We start from the raw sequence: 19,834 nt of genomic DNA on the forward strand, positions 1-19,834 counted from the left end.
TATTCAAAATAGACATCTTCCCTAACAATATAACTTAACACATCCTTTCAAAAAAAGAAAGAAAGGTAGTGTATACTGTTACAAACGGGCTCATGGGCGAATGTGAGTCAACAGAGCTCAGTTGCGGTCCAGTTTCCCGTGCGGGCAGGAATCACGCAGTCTGTGCAACCATGTCAACATCAGTCTCGGTTTAACATGACAGGGTGGACTTGGACCTGTTGCTTGTTTGCCTTGGCTCTCTTCGGGACCGGTGCTTGGACATGTTCATTGTCACATCTGTTGATAACACAATCAAAGAAACTGTATTATTATCATCACTAATGGCCATGGATTTAAAAAAAGACAACAGTTTTTGTAATTTCACACAAGAATAGGTAGGCCCTACTTGTATATTATGACGATGTAAACACAATTACATTTCATCAGTAAAATATTACGTCTGTGCACTTACTATCATTCTCGATTGAGAACTTAACGACACCTGCGTGTCCCTCTGCTGGAGAAGGAGAGCGTGATGCAGACAAATTCCTAAAATAATAAAAACAACTGTTAGCATACATTATCCAAAGATGGGCAATTAATGGGTATGGACGCACAATGCATGTAGTCTATATATCAGTTAATGGCCCATAGGACGGAGAAATATCTATTTATGGGCCATAGATCGCGTCACCGCGAGCTGTTAATGGCCATATAGACCGCACGCATTTACAGCATTTCAAACATTTACACCTGTATTCACAATCATCTGTGGCACTATTTTAGCAAGATAAGTGTCATAGGCTAACCAAAACCGAACATTTATATATAAAAATATGTCTAGTATTTATAGACCTATCACATTTTACCGGAGGCTGAAATATATTTGCACGAAATCATATTTACACCTAAGCAGATATTCGCAAATAAGCTACATTACGGAAAAGTCTGTATTTTTAGCATGATAATCAGTGTCATAAGCTAATCAAAACGGAGTGAAATATAGCCTAATACAAATATGTTTAGAGAGTAATATCACATTGAACCAGTTTACACGACCATATACGAATGTTAGGGATATTGTAAGGCAATCTTTCCTGTAAGATGTCAAAACAAGCTAACCAAAACTAAGCAAAATATAGTCTGAAAATTCACATGAGTTCTATATAATCAGAAAAGAATTATATAACACTAAACAACTTACTCGAACTTGTGTCCTCTGTGGGATCAATTCGCTCTTGAAAATGGAGCCGTTCTCCGTCTGATGCGGTCTTTCTCTGAGGAAAAGGTGAATTCTTCCTTGCTGTCCATAATCATCTGGAGGACGACGTTACTAGAGAAGCGTGCCATCCTCAAAACGCGATGAACTATCCGTGAATCTGACGAGAAACTGCGTGTTTTTTCATGGCATTGATCGGGGGCGTGTGCGATGCATATAGATCATCTAAACCAGGGGTCGGCAACCCAAAATGTTGAAAGAGCCAAATTGGACCAAAAAAAAAAAAAAAAAAATCTGTCTGGAGCCGCAAAAAATTAAAAGCCTTATATAAGCCTTATAATGAAGGCAACACGTGCTGTTCGTGTGTATATTAGCTTTATTAGCCCCCTAGTATCAAAATGATAAGTATGCTACAAATACATACCGGTAATGAGCAAGGCGACCTTTGTTTCGAATCTGTCACTTTATTGTTTCCATGGTTACGCGTCATTGCTTGTCACGTGACACAGCGCTGAATGAATGATGATCTGCTTTCATGTAATTTTTCCTTTTTTATTAAAAATGTTTACACATTTAGTTTGAAACACTGATATTCCGATTGTCAAATATGTGCATGTGGATGTGTTTTGTTGTATAAACACCTTTATAACGATCGCGTTAGTTGAGCTGTAACTTATCTGTTGGATTTACAACACGTCAATTCATCCACTTCTCCCGAAATACATGAAAGTAAGTGGCTGGTGAACTGGGAGAAGAATAGGGTAAAATGTAAAGCTACTTACACAATGTGTATCTGATATGAAAAAAACGTGTCGTCTTTTTATATAAAGGATTATTATTGCCGCTTCCATAGACATCAGTGTATATTTTACAACATCAAATTCATTGTTTTTTTTAGTACTTATGTGATTCTTAAATGTCTTAAACCTAAAATAACCATTATGTGGTTGAAAACACTGAATAGTTGTGATATGACAAGCACTGAGCGCGTCCGTCTCTGGCTCGGCGCCAGCCAACGCGCCAAAGCACGTTTGAATTTAGCAGTTGATCACATGATGCACTGACCATTCTAATCACACCGGTGTGATCGTACACTCCAGGGACCAGCCAAAACTGATCACACCGGTGTGTGAAAAAATATGGAAAAAATATTTTTTCCATTTTCATATTTTTTTAAAAGCTCCAGGGAGCCACTAGGGCGGCGCTTAAGAGCCGCATGCGGATCTAGAGCCGCGGGTTGCCGACCCTTGATCTAAACTATTACCATGTGAATAGCGCGGGGGGGCGTGTCGGCCTCAGCTCATTAAAAATAATGAAGGGAGAACGAAAAACTGCGCCTCTCCTTGGTTTCAAACGGATTACATAAACTAAGAATGTGTGCTTTTTTATATAAATTACTTCATTTAAAAGAAGAGAATTCTAGCTTCATAAAGACAAATCTCTCGTTCCTGAGTAACAAGTATCGCTGAGTTACAGTTCATTTTCGGACGCGTTTCAGAATGGACTTCACTGACAGAGAGAAGGCAGAACTCGCATCATGTTTATTTTTCTTTATTTGGCGAAAGACACAACACTTTGTTTTTATTGCGAGTATACAAAAAAAAATAGAAACTTAACTGGATCGAATGATGTAAAACACTTAAATGTAAGATCAAAACCAACAGAGTATTTTGAATCTCTTTTGCACTGATAAGAAAAAAAGCGAGCAGATCACGCCGGCGTGATTGCCGACCCCAGAGGGTTAAAGAACTTTACTAATCAGGCATAGCTAAGAAGAACAACTTATAATATATATAGGAACAATATAAGTCAGATGCTGGAAAAAAAAACTCATATACTACTAACTATTAAAGGTTTAACCCTCTGGGGTCTAAGGTGTTTTTGGGGTCCTTGAGATGTTTTGACATGCCCTGATATTTGTATTTTTTTCAGTTGCTTATAAACATATTAATGGCAAAGGTGTAATTACACTATATTTAGCACGAACATGGCTATCATAATATGTGAGCAACATGTATGCACATGTTTGCATTTTTGAGAGAATATTATTTATGCATGGTTATTAAAAAAACTCAAGCTTAAATTTTCTGATATAAGACCACAAACGACCAACTTCACATATTCCCACAATACTTTTGACTAATGGATGATGTCGCCTAGAGTTTTTACTTCAAAATGATCTGAAAATCATCCGGGCTAATCGTTCACATTAAACAATAGATTGATTTAAATTTTGTAAGACACTTTTTGTTTGGAAAGGCAATATGCAGATGGGCGTGAATGATCCATCAAGGTCATGAATAATGTCCTAATTCACACCTGAAGACAAATACCTGCTAATGCTGCATACTAATGAGCCTTTCATTCTGGTGTCACTGAGCCACAAGAAAGAATGCAAAGACAACACACACACACATATACATACATACATGGGTCATTCCACGAAATCAGTGCCTTTTCAACTTTGAAAAATTAAAATATAAAATAAGTTTAAACAATTTTTTTAAAATATCCATTAAATGAAGACAGCATAAAATAACAAGAAATCGTATTGTGCCATCTCAGGCTATGTCATTTTTTATTTTATGACTATTTATCTACCTCATGTTTTGATATTTTTGTCATGCCTGTTACAGACACATGCGTTACTATATACTATAGTTTTAATTATAAATATGTTATAGTTTTCACATATATGAGCAGTATTTTAGTCCCTCTTTTCACTTGAATTGTTTCAAAATTTAGATTTTTTTTTTCAATCTTATATTTGTCATTCAGATGACCAAGAACATACAAATTTTGGAGGGTGATCACATGTCAATTAAGAAAAATATATATTTTTACAAGAGAGATATTAAAAGAAGGGCTTTGTCAAAAATACAATATAAATAGGGTTACAATGGAAAAACTTGGAAGGCCATTTCAAATATAATTTTTATATTTTTTATGAAATTAATGACAGTAACAGGATTGACATCATAGTAACAGGACTGACCAGAGTAACAGGGATGACAGGACACACCAGATTATATTCATACTACACACATTCATACTATATAAAACATACTTTTTTAGCGGTTATGAAGTAATTACTTATTCAAGAGAGTATGTAATTTCGGATGCAGCCTACATCTTGTGTAGTGTACTTGTTCTATGTCTATTCTAGAATGCATTGTCCCATGCTTCATTGCACTGCTTATACTGTTTGTCTGTGTATGTATAGCATTTTTTTATTTATTTTTTTACTATTCTGACCTTGAAGGACCAGCTTCTTGTCGATCTGGCTGTAGTTCTGGGCTCACTGGAGGTGTGGACAGGCTGCTGAGTGCAACTGAAGCTGCCTTTTTAGCTGCCCTAAACTTTGCCTGGGCTGCTCTCCATTTTCTTCGCTGTATCCTCTGCTCCCTCTCGCTGCACTCTTGTATGTTTTTTTCTTCTCCTGCTCTCTGTCTCTCCTCCTTTTCTGCTTCTCCCATTGAAGGTATTTTGCCCTTCTTTCAGGATCTGCATCTCGGCGAGCACGGTAGCGCCTTTGCTTTTCTGCTGCACTTAATGGCATACTACTATCATCTGTAAAAGTGTATAGTGCAAATATAAAATAAAATATAAATCAACACAATAATGTTAAAACTATTTAAATAGTTAATACAAAAACAGTGTGGCAGGTGACACCTAATCTATGTCATCCCTGTTACCCCACATGTCAAAACCTGTTACTATACAAAAGTAACAGGCCTGACAGTAACAGGTTTGACAAATTCAAGCTAATTTGCTAATTGCTAGCTATTAGGGCAAGGCCACAAAAGCACATGTTGTACACTTTGAAAGGATATTACTTGTAGATATTGATTACATTAAGATAAATAAATAATTGTTTAAATTTATACTTTAAAAATCAGTAACAGTTTTGACATTGCATGGTGTCCCCACCTCAGTTATACCTAATAAATCATCAAAATAGAGCATTATAGAAGAGAGAGAGAAACTTACTTGTGTTTTAACTGTTGAAATAATGATTGAGAGATGATGTAACTTCCTGGAAGTGATGTCACAGGAATGTACCATTATTTTACAAGGGGTTTTTGGTGAGGGTAACAGGCATGACATGAAATCAGGGGACACCAATAAAATGGTTTATATTTTATTAAAAATAATGTATATTTATGCCAAAACATTGCTTAACAGTGACACTATACTTAGAACAATATGAAAATGTGATTTTTGTATAATTTTGCCTTCAATTTGCAAATTAAAAGTCCTGCTGAAAAAGAACAATCACAGGGAGGGACAGGTCAAAAACCATACCCTTATCAGCATAAATGCAATTTTAATTATTTAAAATAATATATAAATGACTTTAATTTAATGTAATATTGAGGAAATAATACATAGTACTATTATGTTTTTAAATCACAAATTTATTTGTTGTTATAGTAATTCTACGTCTGATTATTTCTCAGGGACACAAAGGGCACCAATTTCGTGGAATGACCCACATACATACATACATACATGCATACATATATATATATATATTACTACAGAATTGGTTCAGAGTTGGAAACATCTTGAAAAAAGTGTATTTTTCCACAAACTGTGTATGCTTGCAAATTGTATAACATCCAAGGTAAACATTTCTAGTAATTGTGCAGTTAATTCTCATTCGTATTTTCAGAAAGTTTTGGAATATGTAGGCTATCCTCTCCCCAAATTTGTCACTAATAAAACACAAAAATAATTTAAAGAGAAGGCTTATATTGACCTTTTAAGATTTTGTTTGCACCTTGTAAATTAGGTTTTGATGTGGCAGTGAAAACTTTATAATCTATCCAAAACGAAATGTTGTCTTTCATATTTCGTCAGTAACATATCGTCTTTTATAATATATATTAGGGCATAAATGTTAATTTGCAGTTTAATATGTTGCTTATACAAAGACATTTCAACGTATTCAGTCGATTTTTACTCATCTCAGTAGGCAATATAGATAGTTTGCTAAAAGCTAAATTCATTCACACAGACACGCGCGAGCTGTAGTAAACAACAGCATGCATCTGTGCCGTGCATTCATTCAAACACAGAAACGAGATTCAAATTTAAACAGTCTTTTGCGGTTTACAGACACCATTTCATATCGCGATTAGAACAAAGGACTTACTGATGATCTGCAGCTGGATCCGTTGTTAGGCTACTCCAGCACGTTTGAGGTAAAATTTCCAGGATTATCACAGTATTATTATTCCTCACCATGGGCGTGTCACATTAGCAGAGTAATGAGGTGCCAGAACGATAATGAGAACGGCTGATCTCTCACTCTTTTTATATAGATTACATAAACAGAGAATATTTCTTTTAGTTTTGAATTAGATCATTTAAAACTACACACTTAAATGATTATAGAGATATATAGCTCATGTCTGAGTGAATAGTATTAGCTGAGTTTTGTTTAAGTTTACAGACGTGCACTAGAAAAAAAGTTCACGGAGACGGAGAGGCAGAAAGCACACCCTGTTTACTTTCTTTATTTTACAAAAGCACAATGTTTTATTTCCATTTTAAGTAAACCCATAAATAAAAAGACATTTAACAGTTTATTTTTTCATATTTCTTAAGCCTGTATGACAAAAAATGACGGGAGTATTTTAAGTCTATTTTGCTGCTATATGAAAAAAAACGAGGAAAACGCGCCGGCGCGTTTTTGATCCCCAGAGGGTTAAAAAAGAATGGCTTTTTGATTGTTTGGATTTATTTACAACACAACATAATCCAAAGATACACAACAAATGGCAAAAAAAGCTGTTTATTTAACACACTGAACGTTCCGGGTTACTTGACTGTAACCCTTTTCCCTGAAAAAGCAGAACGAGATGCTGCGCTGCTTAGCGCATTGGGAACGTCTAGCCTCGGTCGGTGACGTCATCGGCGCGCACCAGTGACACAAGGCTATAATTAGATGAGCCGCAGGTGCATCGTCAGGATATTTTGTCTGAAGAGCAGTCCTGGGACATCATCAGCACGTCAAAGTAGCGCAGCATCTCGTTCCGCTTTTTAAGGGAACAGGGTTACAGTCAAGTAACCCGGAACGTTCCCTTTAAAAAGCTACAATCGATTCTGCGCTGCTTAACGCATTGGGAACGAGAATACCCACGCCGCCGTGCCTGAAGGTGTCTGGACTCCCTAAGGCTGTGTAGGTGTGCTCACAAGAAACGCAGGAAAGCCCTAAACATTAGCTTGCGATGTCGACTCAAGGACGTGAGAGCCCGTATGAACATCCAAACTATAAAATCTTATGAATGAGTGCGGAGAGGACCAGCCTGCCGCATCACAAACAAACTGCAAGGGGGCACCTCTTGCCAAGGCAGCAGAGGAGGCGACCCCTCTGGCGGAGTGAGCACTTAGACCCGTTGGCGAAGCTTGGCCGCACGCCTCAGGCAAGAGCAATAGCATCCCTGACCCAATGTGACATGGTCTGTTTAGTGGCGGCGGCAGCACCCCTGTTGCTGCCCCCATAACAACCGAATAGTTGCTCTGACTTGCGTCACTGGCTAGTGCGGTGGACGTAGGCCTGAAGAGCACGGACTGGACACAGTCTGTGAGATCTCTCCTGCTTCGGCGTTGTGAACAGTGGAGGGCAGAAGGCCTCTAGAGTGACCAGATATACAGCTGAGAATGGTACCTTAGGCAGGTAATCAGGATGAGGATGCAAAATCACTTTCACCATTCCTGAGGCAAAGTCTAAGCAGGATGGCGATATTGACAGAGCCTGCATGTCCCCGATTCTTTTTAGAGAGGTTATAGCCATAAGAAAAAAACATCTTTAGGGTCAGAAGTTTATCAGACGCTGACTCTAGAGGTTCAAAAGGGGGTCTCAACCAGACCCTCTAGGACTATTGCTAAGTCCCACGAAGGGATCTTTGGTTCTTACGGGAGGCCTCAGTCATCTGGCCCCAATATTGAAGCGAGCGAGCAGAGGATGTCTCCCGGGTGGCACCCCGTCAACCAAGGCGTGGCAAGCCAAAGAGCGACCACATAAACCTTGAGAGTGGCGGGGCATGTACCTGTTGATAATTTTTCCTGCAGGAAATCCAGAACTGAAGCAATCTGGCAGTTGACCGGATCTGCATTATGTACAACACAGCACCTTTCAAAGACACCCCATTTGTTGGCATAACTCTTTCTAGTGGAGGGAGTCCTAACACTTAGAATGGTCTCAATAACGGCAGGCGAAAGCCCAGTGTCCCTCAGTTGGTACCCATCAGGGGCCAAACATGAAGATTCCACAGGTTGGGCCTGGGATGGAATATCGTACCCTCCGCCTGAGAAGGTCCCTCCTCTCCGGAATCGCCCATGGCGAGCCGTTGAGGAGAGAAATATCTCAGAGAACCATACTCTGTTCGGCCAACGCACCGCTATCAGTAAGAGGCAAGACCCTTGCTGGCGAACTCTGGCTAGAACTCCTGGGAGCAGAGCCACTGGAGGAAACGCATACAGGCGCATTTTGGGCCATGTGTGCGCAATCACATCCAGACCCAGGGGGCTGGGTGACTCAGAGAGAAGAGGGGACATTGCGCTGTCCGCTGGGCGGCAAAGAGGTCCACCTCCGCTTCATAAAATCTGGTCCAGATCTGTTTTACTACATCTGGGTGGAATTTCCATTCCCACATTGGTAATTCCTGTCCGGACAGTAAATTTGCTCCCACATTCAGATGCCCTGGAAATGTACACTGCCCTGAGTGACAGGAACTTTTCCTGGGCCCAGAGAAAATCTGCCTCACTATTCTGTACAGATTGCGCGAGCGTAGACCTCCCTAGTGATTTAAGTAAGAGGCTGCCGCTGTGTTGTCCCCCCCGCACTAGGACATGACAGCCTCTCAACTTGAGGGAGAAAGTATTTCAGGGCCAGAAATACATATTCCATCAACTTGAGGCAAATGATTTGCTAGTCAAGATGATGCCTCCCCAAATCCCTTGGGCTGGACGATCACTTAAGACCGCTACCCAGCCCGACAGGCAGGCGTCTGTCGTTAGCATTATGCGACGGGAAGATGCACCAAGAGTGGGACCCAAGGTGAGGAACCGGGGTCTGAACCACGTAGAAAGGGAACGAAGCTACAGCGCGTAACCCTTACCATAAACATGGATTTTTAGAAAGGACACAAAGCACCCAACGCGGGCTCTTGCCTCTATTTGCCCTTGGGGAATTTGAGCCACAACTGAAGTGGTCTCATGTGCAAAAGGCCCAGAGGGATCCCTGTGGACACAGCTGCCATGAGACCTATCCTGACCTGGCCAGATGTTGCTTTAGGGTGTTTAAAAATGGTCTTGAGAAGCGGGGGACAATTGTGCCCCCGATGGTGACAGAGTCCCATTTAAACCCCAAGCACGTTGGAGAGTGAACGCTCTTCTTAGCGTTGCAACTCAACCCCATAGAGAGAAGCGTGGATCGATCTTGATGTCGAAAGCGCAAGCTCCTGAGACTGTGCCAGTATCAGTCAATCGTCTATGTAGCATGGCTAGGTCGAATGGAAGGAGCCGATATTGGTAGGCTTCGCCCCCAAAAGCAAACCTCGGGAACTTCCTGTGTTGTGGTAATATTTCTATGTGAAAATATGCGTCTTTAAGATCGACCGTGAAGATCCAATCGTGATGTTGAATTTGCAACACGATCTACTTGATAGTTAGCATCTTGAACTTGCCTCAAAGATCAAAAAATGGACGCAGTCCCCCATTTCTTTCTTGTGACAGCAGATGCGCTTATTTCTGTTTTATGGTAGTGGGAACACACCGTTAAAACGAGGAGGGCAACGTATTCCTTTTACTGTCTTTAGGACACAAAAAGAGATACTCAGCAGTAGCTTTTACACTGCCAAAGTCTCTTTAAAGGGTAGCCAATTTAATTCTTCGAATTGGGGGAATGTTAAATGTTCTGTGTCCTAGGCGATAACAGGAAACAACAGAACCTTCAACATTTAGAGATAGCCAGCGAGTGTCTCTTCGGACTGGCACATCATCGTATGCACATGCCCCCATGATAGTCTAATAAATTGACGTCAAGGGCACAAAGAATAAGGTTTTCCCCATGCACAAGTTAACGTCATGGAGATCCTCAAGGAGGACAGTCTAGCAGTAATCTGGCCACTGCACGAGTCACCAACTCGAGTAACCTCTCACACGCTTTATCATAACGAGAGAAGTGCTCGGATTCGGTACTCTCAAAGTCCATCATAATTATTTAGATGGCTTTTTCAATATTTAATCCCTCAGAATTAAATGTGGCCAAAGGACAGCCAGACAATAAATTATTACAAGCATTTGATATATTGCATTGAATATCTGATTTCTTATCATCATTCAATTCATCAGCAATAAATACAGCCGAATATTAATCAGACACGGTCTGGATGACAGGCTGTATTTAAATCTTTCATAAGATCAGCCTGGTATGCATGTAGTGTACAGCGCAGTACCAGCCTGACCCGCTGAAAATGCATGTGATAATACGATCCCAGGGGAGAGAAAGCCTGTGCGCGTCTCTCCAATCTGAGACCGCATCATATAATTGCGTGCCTTTGCACCCGCGATAGTCGAATTGGTCGACGTCGAGGGCACAAAGACACGTCATGTATATATATATATATTATATTTACATCTTTATTTATAATCTTTGAGTGTCTTTTTGTTGTGATCAGTGTAGTCTGGCCACTGCATGAACGATCGCCCCGAGCAGTTCTCCTTTTATCATCACGGGAGGAACGCTCGTAGGCGGCAAACTCACGAGATTAACATGTCCTCTACCCGAGCTGAAGAAGTGCCGAGGCACGCTTCGGTAGTCAGGCAAAGGGACATCGCGATCTGGAGAGAGAGCAAGCGAAAAGGACGCACCTGTCTCTCGCTTCTCAGCCAGATCGACATGCGAGCCCCACAATCGCATTGTGGGTGCCACCCCTTTGAAATAAGCAAAGCGAACGCGAAGCACTTTAACTGTGAACATTCCACTGTGCTCGAATTCACCATGCTCAAACGCAAGGGCAGCATGCTCTTTCCCAAACAAATAAAGCAGTAAGCGTGTGTATACAGTTCTGACATAGGACGAGAACATGGAGGGACACAGTGATAAACTAAATAACTCCTAACAAAGATCTGTAGTAGATAGAGAGGAGATAAATGCTTGCACACCAAACACAGAGAGGTCTCTCAAGAAAAAAGACCTTACGATGCACCTGCGGCTCATCTAATTATAGCCTTGTGTCGCTGGTGCGCACCGATGACGTCACCGACCGAGGCTATATTACTTCCGGTCGATTCAATCGACGTGTCTACACACTATATTCACAGCAGGTCACGATTAAAGACGTTCCCAATGCACTAAGCAGCGCAGCATCGATTGAAGCTTTTGAAAGGGAACTAAAGACAGAGACTTAACCAGTCACACACTTTTGCCATTCCTGAAACATAGTACATACCTGCATTTCCAAGATGTTTGATTTTTTCACTTTACCATGTCTCGCGTTGAAGTCAGCAGGACTGGTACCTAAAAAAAATTTAATAAAAAAAAGCTGTGAACATCAAGAGAAACTAGGGCTGCACGATTTTGGGAATAGCCTACATTTTAGATTTGTTCTGGTTAAAATTGCTTTTTAAAATTTACAAAATACACACACACATATATAAATAATGAACACCAGGTTTGTTGTGCCTTGTAGGTGCAGGGCTGTATAAAATTATAATAACAATAGTATAGCAGGCATTGTTAAAAAGGAACACTTCAGTAACACTACACTAGAGAAAAATATATTGATTATCATATGTTACTTCAAATGTTTACAATCGATATGACGTTATGAAATGAGATTGGAGTAAAACCATGAAGCCTATGTTTGGTGCGTTTTGCGGATCGGGACGAATTTTTCTGTCCGAGCCTGGCAGTTAAAATCCCATTTTTATTCTCATACTAATGACGCATGTACGTTTGTTTGTGTGGAAAGCCCCTTTTATTAAGCAAATGTAGTAAGACATTCGGAAATGTCAACAGATGAGCGCATCAGCGCGCAAGGAGCAACAAGCGCTCTTAACAAAGGCGCGCATGCACGTGTTTCGTTGTCACGGCTACATAAACAAATGTCTGCACACAGGAAGACAGGTTATGGTAATATTTTACATGTACTATGTGTCAACTTACAAGCGAAACAAAACTTTGTGCTTTTGTAAAATAAATAAAATAAACAGGGTGTGCTTTCTGGCTCTCCGTCTTAGTGAACTTTTTTTTGGAGCATGTCTCTACACTAGGGCCGGGACTCGATTAAAAAAATTAATCTAATTAATTAGAGGCTTTGTAATTAATTAATCGAAATTAATCGCATTTTAATCGCATATAAATTTTTGACCTGAGAACAGTGAGGAGTAATTTTTTTCACATGGATTTTTAGTATACCATTGAATAATGACTGAATACATAAGCTTAAGCAACAAAATATTGTTTATTTTTGTTCAACCAAGTCCAGCAGACCAGTGCTATTTTTGCCATTAAGTGTAGCAATAGCCGTTCTTAATTCCTTGTTGCATAGCTTGCACACAACCATCTCTTATCGACGCTTCCATCCGTTCATTTTTTATAACAAAATGTTATAAAACGTCCACGGGGCCAACCAAAGCGGTCTCGTCAGCTTCTTTGTTCATGTTCACTGTGGTTTGTTGTTGTCTGAAGTTATCAAGTTATGAACATAGACGGTTATTAACGCTATTGGTGCTCCAGTATAATCGGTCCGCCTAAACTCATCCAGTGAGAAACGTTCCGCGGTGCAAAAATAAGTGCGATTAAAATGCGTTAAAAAAAATGTACGCGTTATTTTTTGTGTAATTAATTAATCTTAATTAACGCGTTAAAGTCCCGGCTCTACTCTAAACTTAAGCAAAACTCAGCGAATACTATTCACTCAGGCTTGAGCTATATATCTTTATAATCATTTAAGTGTCTGCTTTTAAATTATCTAAAATCTGTGTGAAAAGAGAGAGATGTCAGTCGTTCTCATTACAGCTCGTTATCCTCTAATGTGAGCACGCCATGGAGAGCGCACGCTATTCAAACGCAAATGATGTATGGCAATACATGCAAACGTGCCAACGCCCACATCAGCTCGATAAAACACCAAGTTTAATTAGATTCATGTACTTTACGCTGAGACGCTGTGAGGATTAATACTATCGTATCGTGATAATAATCCTGGAAATTTTACCTCAGAAGTGCTGGTTTATTTTCATTTAGAGGAGCAATGGATCCAGCTGCAGATTGAATAGTAAGTTTTTTATTCTTAAAGGTAGGGTAGGTCAGAATTGTCTAAAAAAAACTTTTATTCAAATTTGTTTAAACTGTCTTTATATACCAATGCATAATTAAAATGTAAGTACTCTGATAAAAAGAGTATAAAAATCGAGTGACTCTAGACCGTTTAATCTTCATTAAACACAGCTCATTAATTCCATTCACTCCCACCTAAAAACGGGTGCGCGACTGCGCGCACGTGGGCAGAGCCAGTAATAACGGCGGTAGTCATGGCGACGGAGAGTGACAGTCGCGCAAGCCAATCCTGTGATTCGTCCCGAATGGAAATAATGAGCTGTGTTTAATGAAGATTAAACGGTCTAAAGTCACTCGATTTTTATACTCTTTTTATCAGAGTACTTACATTTTAATTATGCATTGATATATATAGAAAGTTTAATCAAATTTGGTAAAAAGTTTTTATATAAATCCTACCTACCCTACCTTTAAGTGCTTTGTTCTAATCGCGATATGGAATAGTGTCTGTAAACTACAAAAGACTGTTTAAATTTGAATCGCGTTTCTGTGTGTGAATGAATGAACGGCACAGATGAGCGCTGTTGTGTACTACAGGTCGCAAAAATACTTTAAATATGAATCGCGTGTCTGTGTGTGAATTAATTACCTTTTAGTTTAGCTTTTACCAAACTATATTGCTATACTAAGATGAGTAAAAATCGACTGAAATATGTTGAAATAAAATGTCTTTGTTTAAGCAACATATTAAACTGCAAATTAACAGTTATATGCCCTACTATATCTTAAAAACAGAAATATGAAAGACATTTCGTTGACTAGTTTTGGATAGATTATTAAGTTTTTACTGACTATACTGCCACATCAAATAAGCGTTTGTTCGCCAATTTCTGCTCCTATGTTAAATATATATGCTTTGTAAAAAATAAAGTCATCAACTAAGATCTTATTATAGTGTTTGTTCCAATGTAGGCTATATTCAAACTAATTAATCTTTCATTTTGAAATGCGTATGATAAAATGTATACTTTATTTTTTACAAAGAAAAATTACACTTAAAATATTGTTAAAATTGTAATTGTTGTTGTAATGGTAACCTTTTTAATAAAATAGCAAAACATATTTACAAGGTAGATGCAAACAAAATCTTAAAAGGTCAATATAAGCATTCTCTTTAAATTATTTTGTGTTTTCTTAGTGACAAATTTGGGGAGATGATATATTCCAAAACTTTCTGATAATGTCTCATTTCAGAAACTTAAATTTTTTGTTTTTTCAATAACCATGCATAAACATTATTCTCTCAAAAATACAAACATGTACATACATGTTGCTCACATATTATGGTAGCCCTGTTTGTGATAAATAGAGTGTAATGACACCGTTGCCATTTATATGTTTATAAGCAACTGAAAAGCACAAATGTCAGGGCATGTCAAAACATCTCAAGGACCCCAAAAAACACCTTAGACCCAGAGGGTTAACCAATCAGATAATCAGTCAGATTTAATCAGCCAGTCAGATTTTGATTGGACTGCACCGGGGCCATCTAACAGACGTACAATAACATTGGCATTTTCACGTCCTTTGTCAGAAAAATAGAACATGTCAGCCTCCCTGATGGCTTGGGGTGAACTATATGTCCTCCTCAAAAAGCCACTGGACGGGACTCCTTTTGGACCCCCTGGCCATATTCAGTTAATGGAACCCCTATCAAGGAAGCTGTTGGTTCAAAGGCTTTGAGCAGCCTTGGTAGGGCTTCATTGTATCAGAGGCCTCTTTGAGGCTTATAACTTGGGCAGTGGCCATAGGGTATACTGTCACAGACAGCCTGTATGTGACTTTAAGGGGTAGTGTTTTGCATTTCAGTGAAACTGACATTTCTGACGTTGTCACAGCCATAATTTGGCATGCACTCCCCTCAGTATGGTGGGTTTGTATATCGTTCCCCATAGTGTCATCTACGCAGTGCGAGTTCCCTTTCAAAAGGGAACATCTCCGGTTACGACTGTAGCCTATGTTCCCTGAGAATGAGACACTGCGTTGCTAGCCATGCCTGCTGAACAGTCCCTTCAGACGATAAGTGGAGGTGTTCTTTGAGCCTACAGATTTTTTTTAGCAGTGACGGAAAAATCTGAAAGCTGTCCGTCATTTTGACAGATTACATTGAGGGTGACACCTGTCCTGTTGGTCAGTGAGTCAGCAGAGCGCGATTTCAGGCTCCAGAATAAAATTAAAAACTGACACAAGAAGTCTGCCGAGCTGATGCGTTTGATTACATCCAGGCAAGCACCTAGTCCATTTTATTATGTTATAATACTTAAACTTACATAATTAAGTTTCTAATCCATTTAGTTTTGTTTTAAATGGTGACTGTCATAAAAACTTGACGGATTCATTTAAACATGCATTAAATATTATAAAAACTGTAAGATAAATATGATAATGTAATAAGGTATATATATTTAGCAAAATGCTCCTCTCTAGAGTTATTTTTCTTGCTGACTATCAAGTTTATGGTCAACAAATCGCTTTTCTGAGGTATAATGTTACGTGACATTGTTAGCAACATTGATTGAGCAATTATATGAGACATGATATGGATTTCGGTAAGTTGTACTTTATCTTTCAACATTTTCTGATGTTCATTCATGTTTATTTTGTTCTGTAACGTAATGAAGAGGAAGGGATTAATACGTTCACTCACGATCCGCGACAACTGTTCAATATGAAAACTGAAAAGTGACAGTCTTTTTTCAACTTTCTTTATAAATAGATGCATAGCCTATTTGCTTATCATATAAGTTCATGAATAAAAATGAAAATGTGAATGAAATAAACTATTAAATGTCTTATTATCATATCATTCAAATATGAAAATTAAAATGACGGGTAATAATAGATTATGAAGAAATTTCAAAATGACAGACCATACGAAAGTCTAAAGTGACCTCTGTTATATATATTATATATGTATATTTGGGCCCAGCATTGGAAGCGAGCTACATCAGCTCAGTTTTGATTGAGAACAGCATGAATGTGTTGGTCCACCAGCTAGACCAGCATTATGCCAGCTCTAACCAGCCTCGAACAACATGAAATTCATACTGGGTTGTGTCTCAGTTGGTTTTGAGAATTACACGCATGGCTTTACTAGAAGATTTTGCTGCTTGTGCCCCTCATTCATTCATTGTGTTTGTTCATTCTGTTTCTGCTGTGTGGATAGAGATGATCAGACTGGAGAACTGCAGGATTCTCACCTACCAGTATATGATGAACTACAGAAGGTCAATGACCAACACAAAACCAGCATGAAGAACAAGTATGAGAGCTTATTTGAGGGAATCAAACTACAAGAAAATCAAACTCTCTTGAACAGGATCTACACACAGCTCTACATCATAGAAGGAGAGAGTGAAGGGGTGAATGAAGAACATGAGGTTTTACATATGGAGAGAACTCTCAGAACACAACACTCACAAGACACTCCAATCAACTGCAATGAGATTTTTAAACCATTGCCTGAACCAGGATGTGAGGAGAAAGAGCAAATCAAGACTGTTCTTACTAAAGGCATCGCTGGAATTGGAAAAACTGTCTCTGTGCAGAAGTTCATTTTGGACTGGGCAGAGGGAAATGCCAATCAGGATGTATATTTCATGTTTGTGCTTCCATTTCGAGAGCTGAACTTGATTAAAGATCATCAGTACAGTCTTCACAGACTTCTGCTGGACTTTTATCCTGAACTTCAAGATCTGGACTCAAAGATTTATGAGGAGCGCAAAGTTGTGTTCATCTTTGATGGTCTGGATGAAAGCAGAATTACACTGTTTTCAGACAGTGAGAAAGTTTCTGATATAAATGAGTCTTCATCCGTGGGTGTGTTGATGTCAAAGCTCATGAAAGGAGAACTGCTTCCCTCTGCTCACATCTGGATCACCTCCAGACCAGCAGCAGCCAGTCAGATCCCCTCCAAATACATCAACCGTGTGACAGAAATTCAAGGATTCAGTGACCCTCAGAAGGAGGAATATTTCAGGAAAAAAATTTGTGATGAGCATCAAGCCAGCAGAATCATCACACACATTCAAAGACCAAGAAGCCTCTACATCATGTGCCACATACCGGTCTTCTGCTGGATCTCAGCCAATGTGCTTCAAAACCTCTTGACAAAACAAGATGACAATGCAGAAATCCCTAAAACTCTGACTGAAATGTACATCCACTTCCTGCTCATTCAGATAAACATGAGAATTCAGAAGTATGAAGGGAGAGATCCAAAGAAACTATTGCAGTCCAACAGAGAAGTGATTGTGAAACTTGCTGAACTGGCTTTCAAACAGCTGATGAAGGGCAATGTCATGTTTTATGATGAGGATCTGAGCGAGTGTGGCATAGACATCAATGATGCCTCAGTGTATTCTGGGATTTGCACTGAGATCTTTAAGGAGGAATCTGTGATTCATCACAGGAAAGTCTATTGCTTCATACACCGGAGCTTTCAGGAGTTTCTAGCTGCTTTATATGTATTTTACTCCTATCTGATGAAGAAAATGGAGTCATTGCAGTTTTTTCTGGATAACAGAAATGAGAGCTACACTTCTAAGCCAAAGTCTTTGTGTGAGCTTCTAAAATCAGCAGTTACTAAAACTCTTCAGAGTAAAAATGGTTACCTGGATCTTTTTCTGCGGTTCCTGTTGGGCATCTCACTGGAGTCTAATCAGAGACTGATGGAGGATCTACTGATACGTACAGAAAAAAGCTCAGAGACCATCAGAGAAATCACACAGTACATTAAAGACAAAATTAAGGAAAGTTATGGTCTCTTAGCTGACAGATCCATCAGTCTGTTCCTCTGTCTTCTTGAAGTAAATGATCAGACTCTGTACAAAGAGATTCAGGAGTTTGTGAAATCAGGTAAACATTCAGAGAATAAACTCTCCCCTGGTCAATGTTCAGCAATAACCTACATTCTTCAGATGTCAGAAGGGCTGGATGAATTTGATCTCATGAAATACAACACATCAGATGTGGGTAGGAGGCGGCTGATACCAGCTGTGGTTAACTGCGGAAAAGCTCTGTGAGTATTTATTTATAGACTCATCTTAATATTCAGGTAATATCATGTGACAGCATATTAGTTATGTAATCATTTATAGTATTTTTTTACAACCGCACAATACAGAAAACATTAGCCACCCATCTCCTCACTCCATTGTTATTCTTCACTACAGACTTGATGGATGTCATCTGTCTAATCAGTCCTGTGAAAGTTTGTCTTCAGCTCTGCAATCATCAAACTCCCGTCTGACAGAGCTGAACCTGAATAACAATAACCTACAGGATTCAGGAGTTAAGCTACTCTGTGTTGGACTGAAAAGTTCAGTCTGTCAACTGAACATACTGAGGTTTGAGTTTTACATTAATTCATTCAGTATGTTGAAATATGTTTATGAATAGTTTGTTTAAATAAACCAGTTAATGTCATACTCGCAAGTTGAAAATAGGTTGCCTACGTACATATGCTGCATTTGATTATTACAGTTCTCAATCAAATCCTCCAAACCTCATTTCCAGCTGCTTGGCCATTTTTAATTTTCCTCTGTACCACAGGCAGAGGATGTTCGTAGTTCCTTGGAACGTAGCTCCTTGGGGTGTGTGTATATATATATATATATATATATATATATATATATATATATATAAGGGATGGGACGATACACCTATCTCCCGATTCAATACTATCACGATACTTGGGTGCCGATACGATATGTATTGCGTTTTTTTTAAGAGTTGCGTTTCTACAAGTATTGCGATTCGATATTGCAATTTTTTTAACACTAGACCATCGGGAAAAGTTAAAGCTACAGTGTGCAGGAATTACTCCCATCTAGCAGTGAAATGGTATATGACTACTAACTGAATATTAATTTCTGTTCCCTCCAATTCCGAGAGCGTTTTAACTCATACGGTGGCTGTATTATTCCAAGATTAACATGGCTTTCCAGTTTGACTTCCCATGAGTGTTCCTTCAAGTTATGAGGTTACTACACGTCTCCTCGTGCAGGTTGAAAAATAAGTTATTTTGACCCACAATATTTCTTGTAAAAAATATTTAAATGCAAAAGAAAAGGTATGAGAGACGGCTGTTTTTGTCAATTGTATGTTTTAATTTAAAACACTGAGTGTAAAAGCGCGAAAGGCGAAGCTTGAATGTCCAGGTATGTCCCTCTTTGGCAAATGTATTTTAGCAACATGGCTGCCGCCATTCGAGTGACTCACTTGTATGTATTTTAAATGGCAGATTCTATGCTTACGAGAATACTTTATTAGTTGACATG

At 39.1% G+C, this 19,834-nt stretch overlaps 2 protein-coding genes across 2 annotated transcripts in view; one reads left to right on the forward strand and one right to left on the reverse strand.

Moving 5' to 3' along the window:
- Positions 1-18,021, reverse strand: part of LOC307004726 (uncharacterized protein) — a 284,714-nt gene extending 266,693 nt beyond the window's left edge. Inside the window, exon 1 of the mRNA XM_079624144.1 lies at positions 17,480-18,021. The gene's annotated coding sequence lies outside the window, so the exon portion shown is untranslated. The remainder of the gene's footprint in view (positions 1-17,479) is intronic.
- Positions 1-19,834, forward strand: part of LOC307004696 (protein NLRC3-like) — a 78,600-nt gene that overhangs the window by 42,577 nt on the left and 16,189 nt on the right. Inside the window, exons 4-5 of the mRNA XM_079624102.1 lie at positions 16,720-18,573; positions 18,728-18,901. Of these exons, the coding sequence (XP_079480228.1) occupies positions 16,720-18,573; positions 18,728-18,901 (2,028 nt within the window). The remainder of the gene's footprint in view (positions 1-16,719; positions 18,574-18,727; positions 18,902-19,834) is intronic.

This window comes from Phoxinus phoxinus (genome assembly GCF_949152265.1).
Source record: "Phoxinus phoxinus genome assembly, chromosome: 9".
NCBI classification, from domain to species: domain Eukaryota; kingdom Metazoa; phylum Chordata; class Actinopteri; order Cypriniformes; family Leuciscidae; genus Phoxinus; species Phoxinus phoxinus.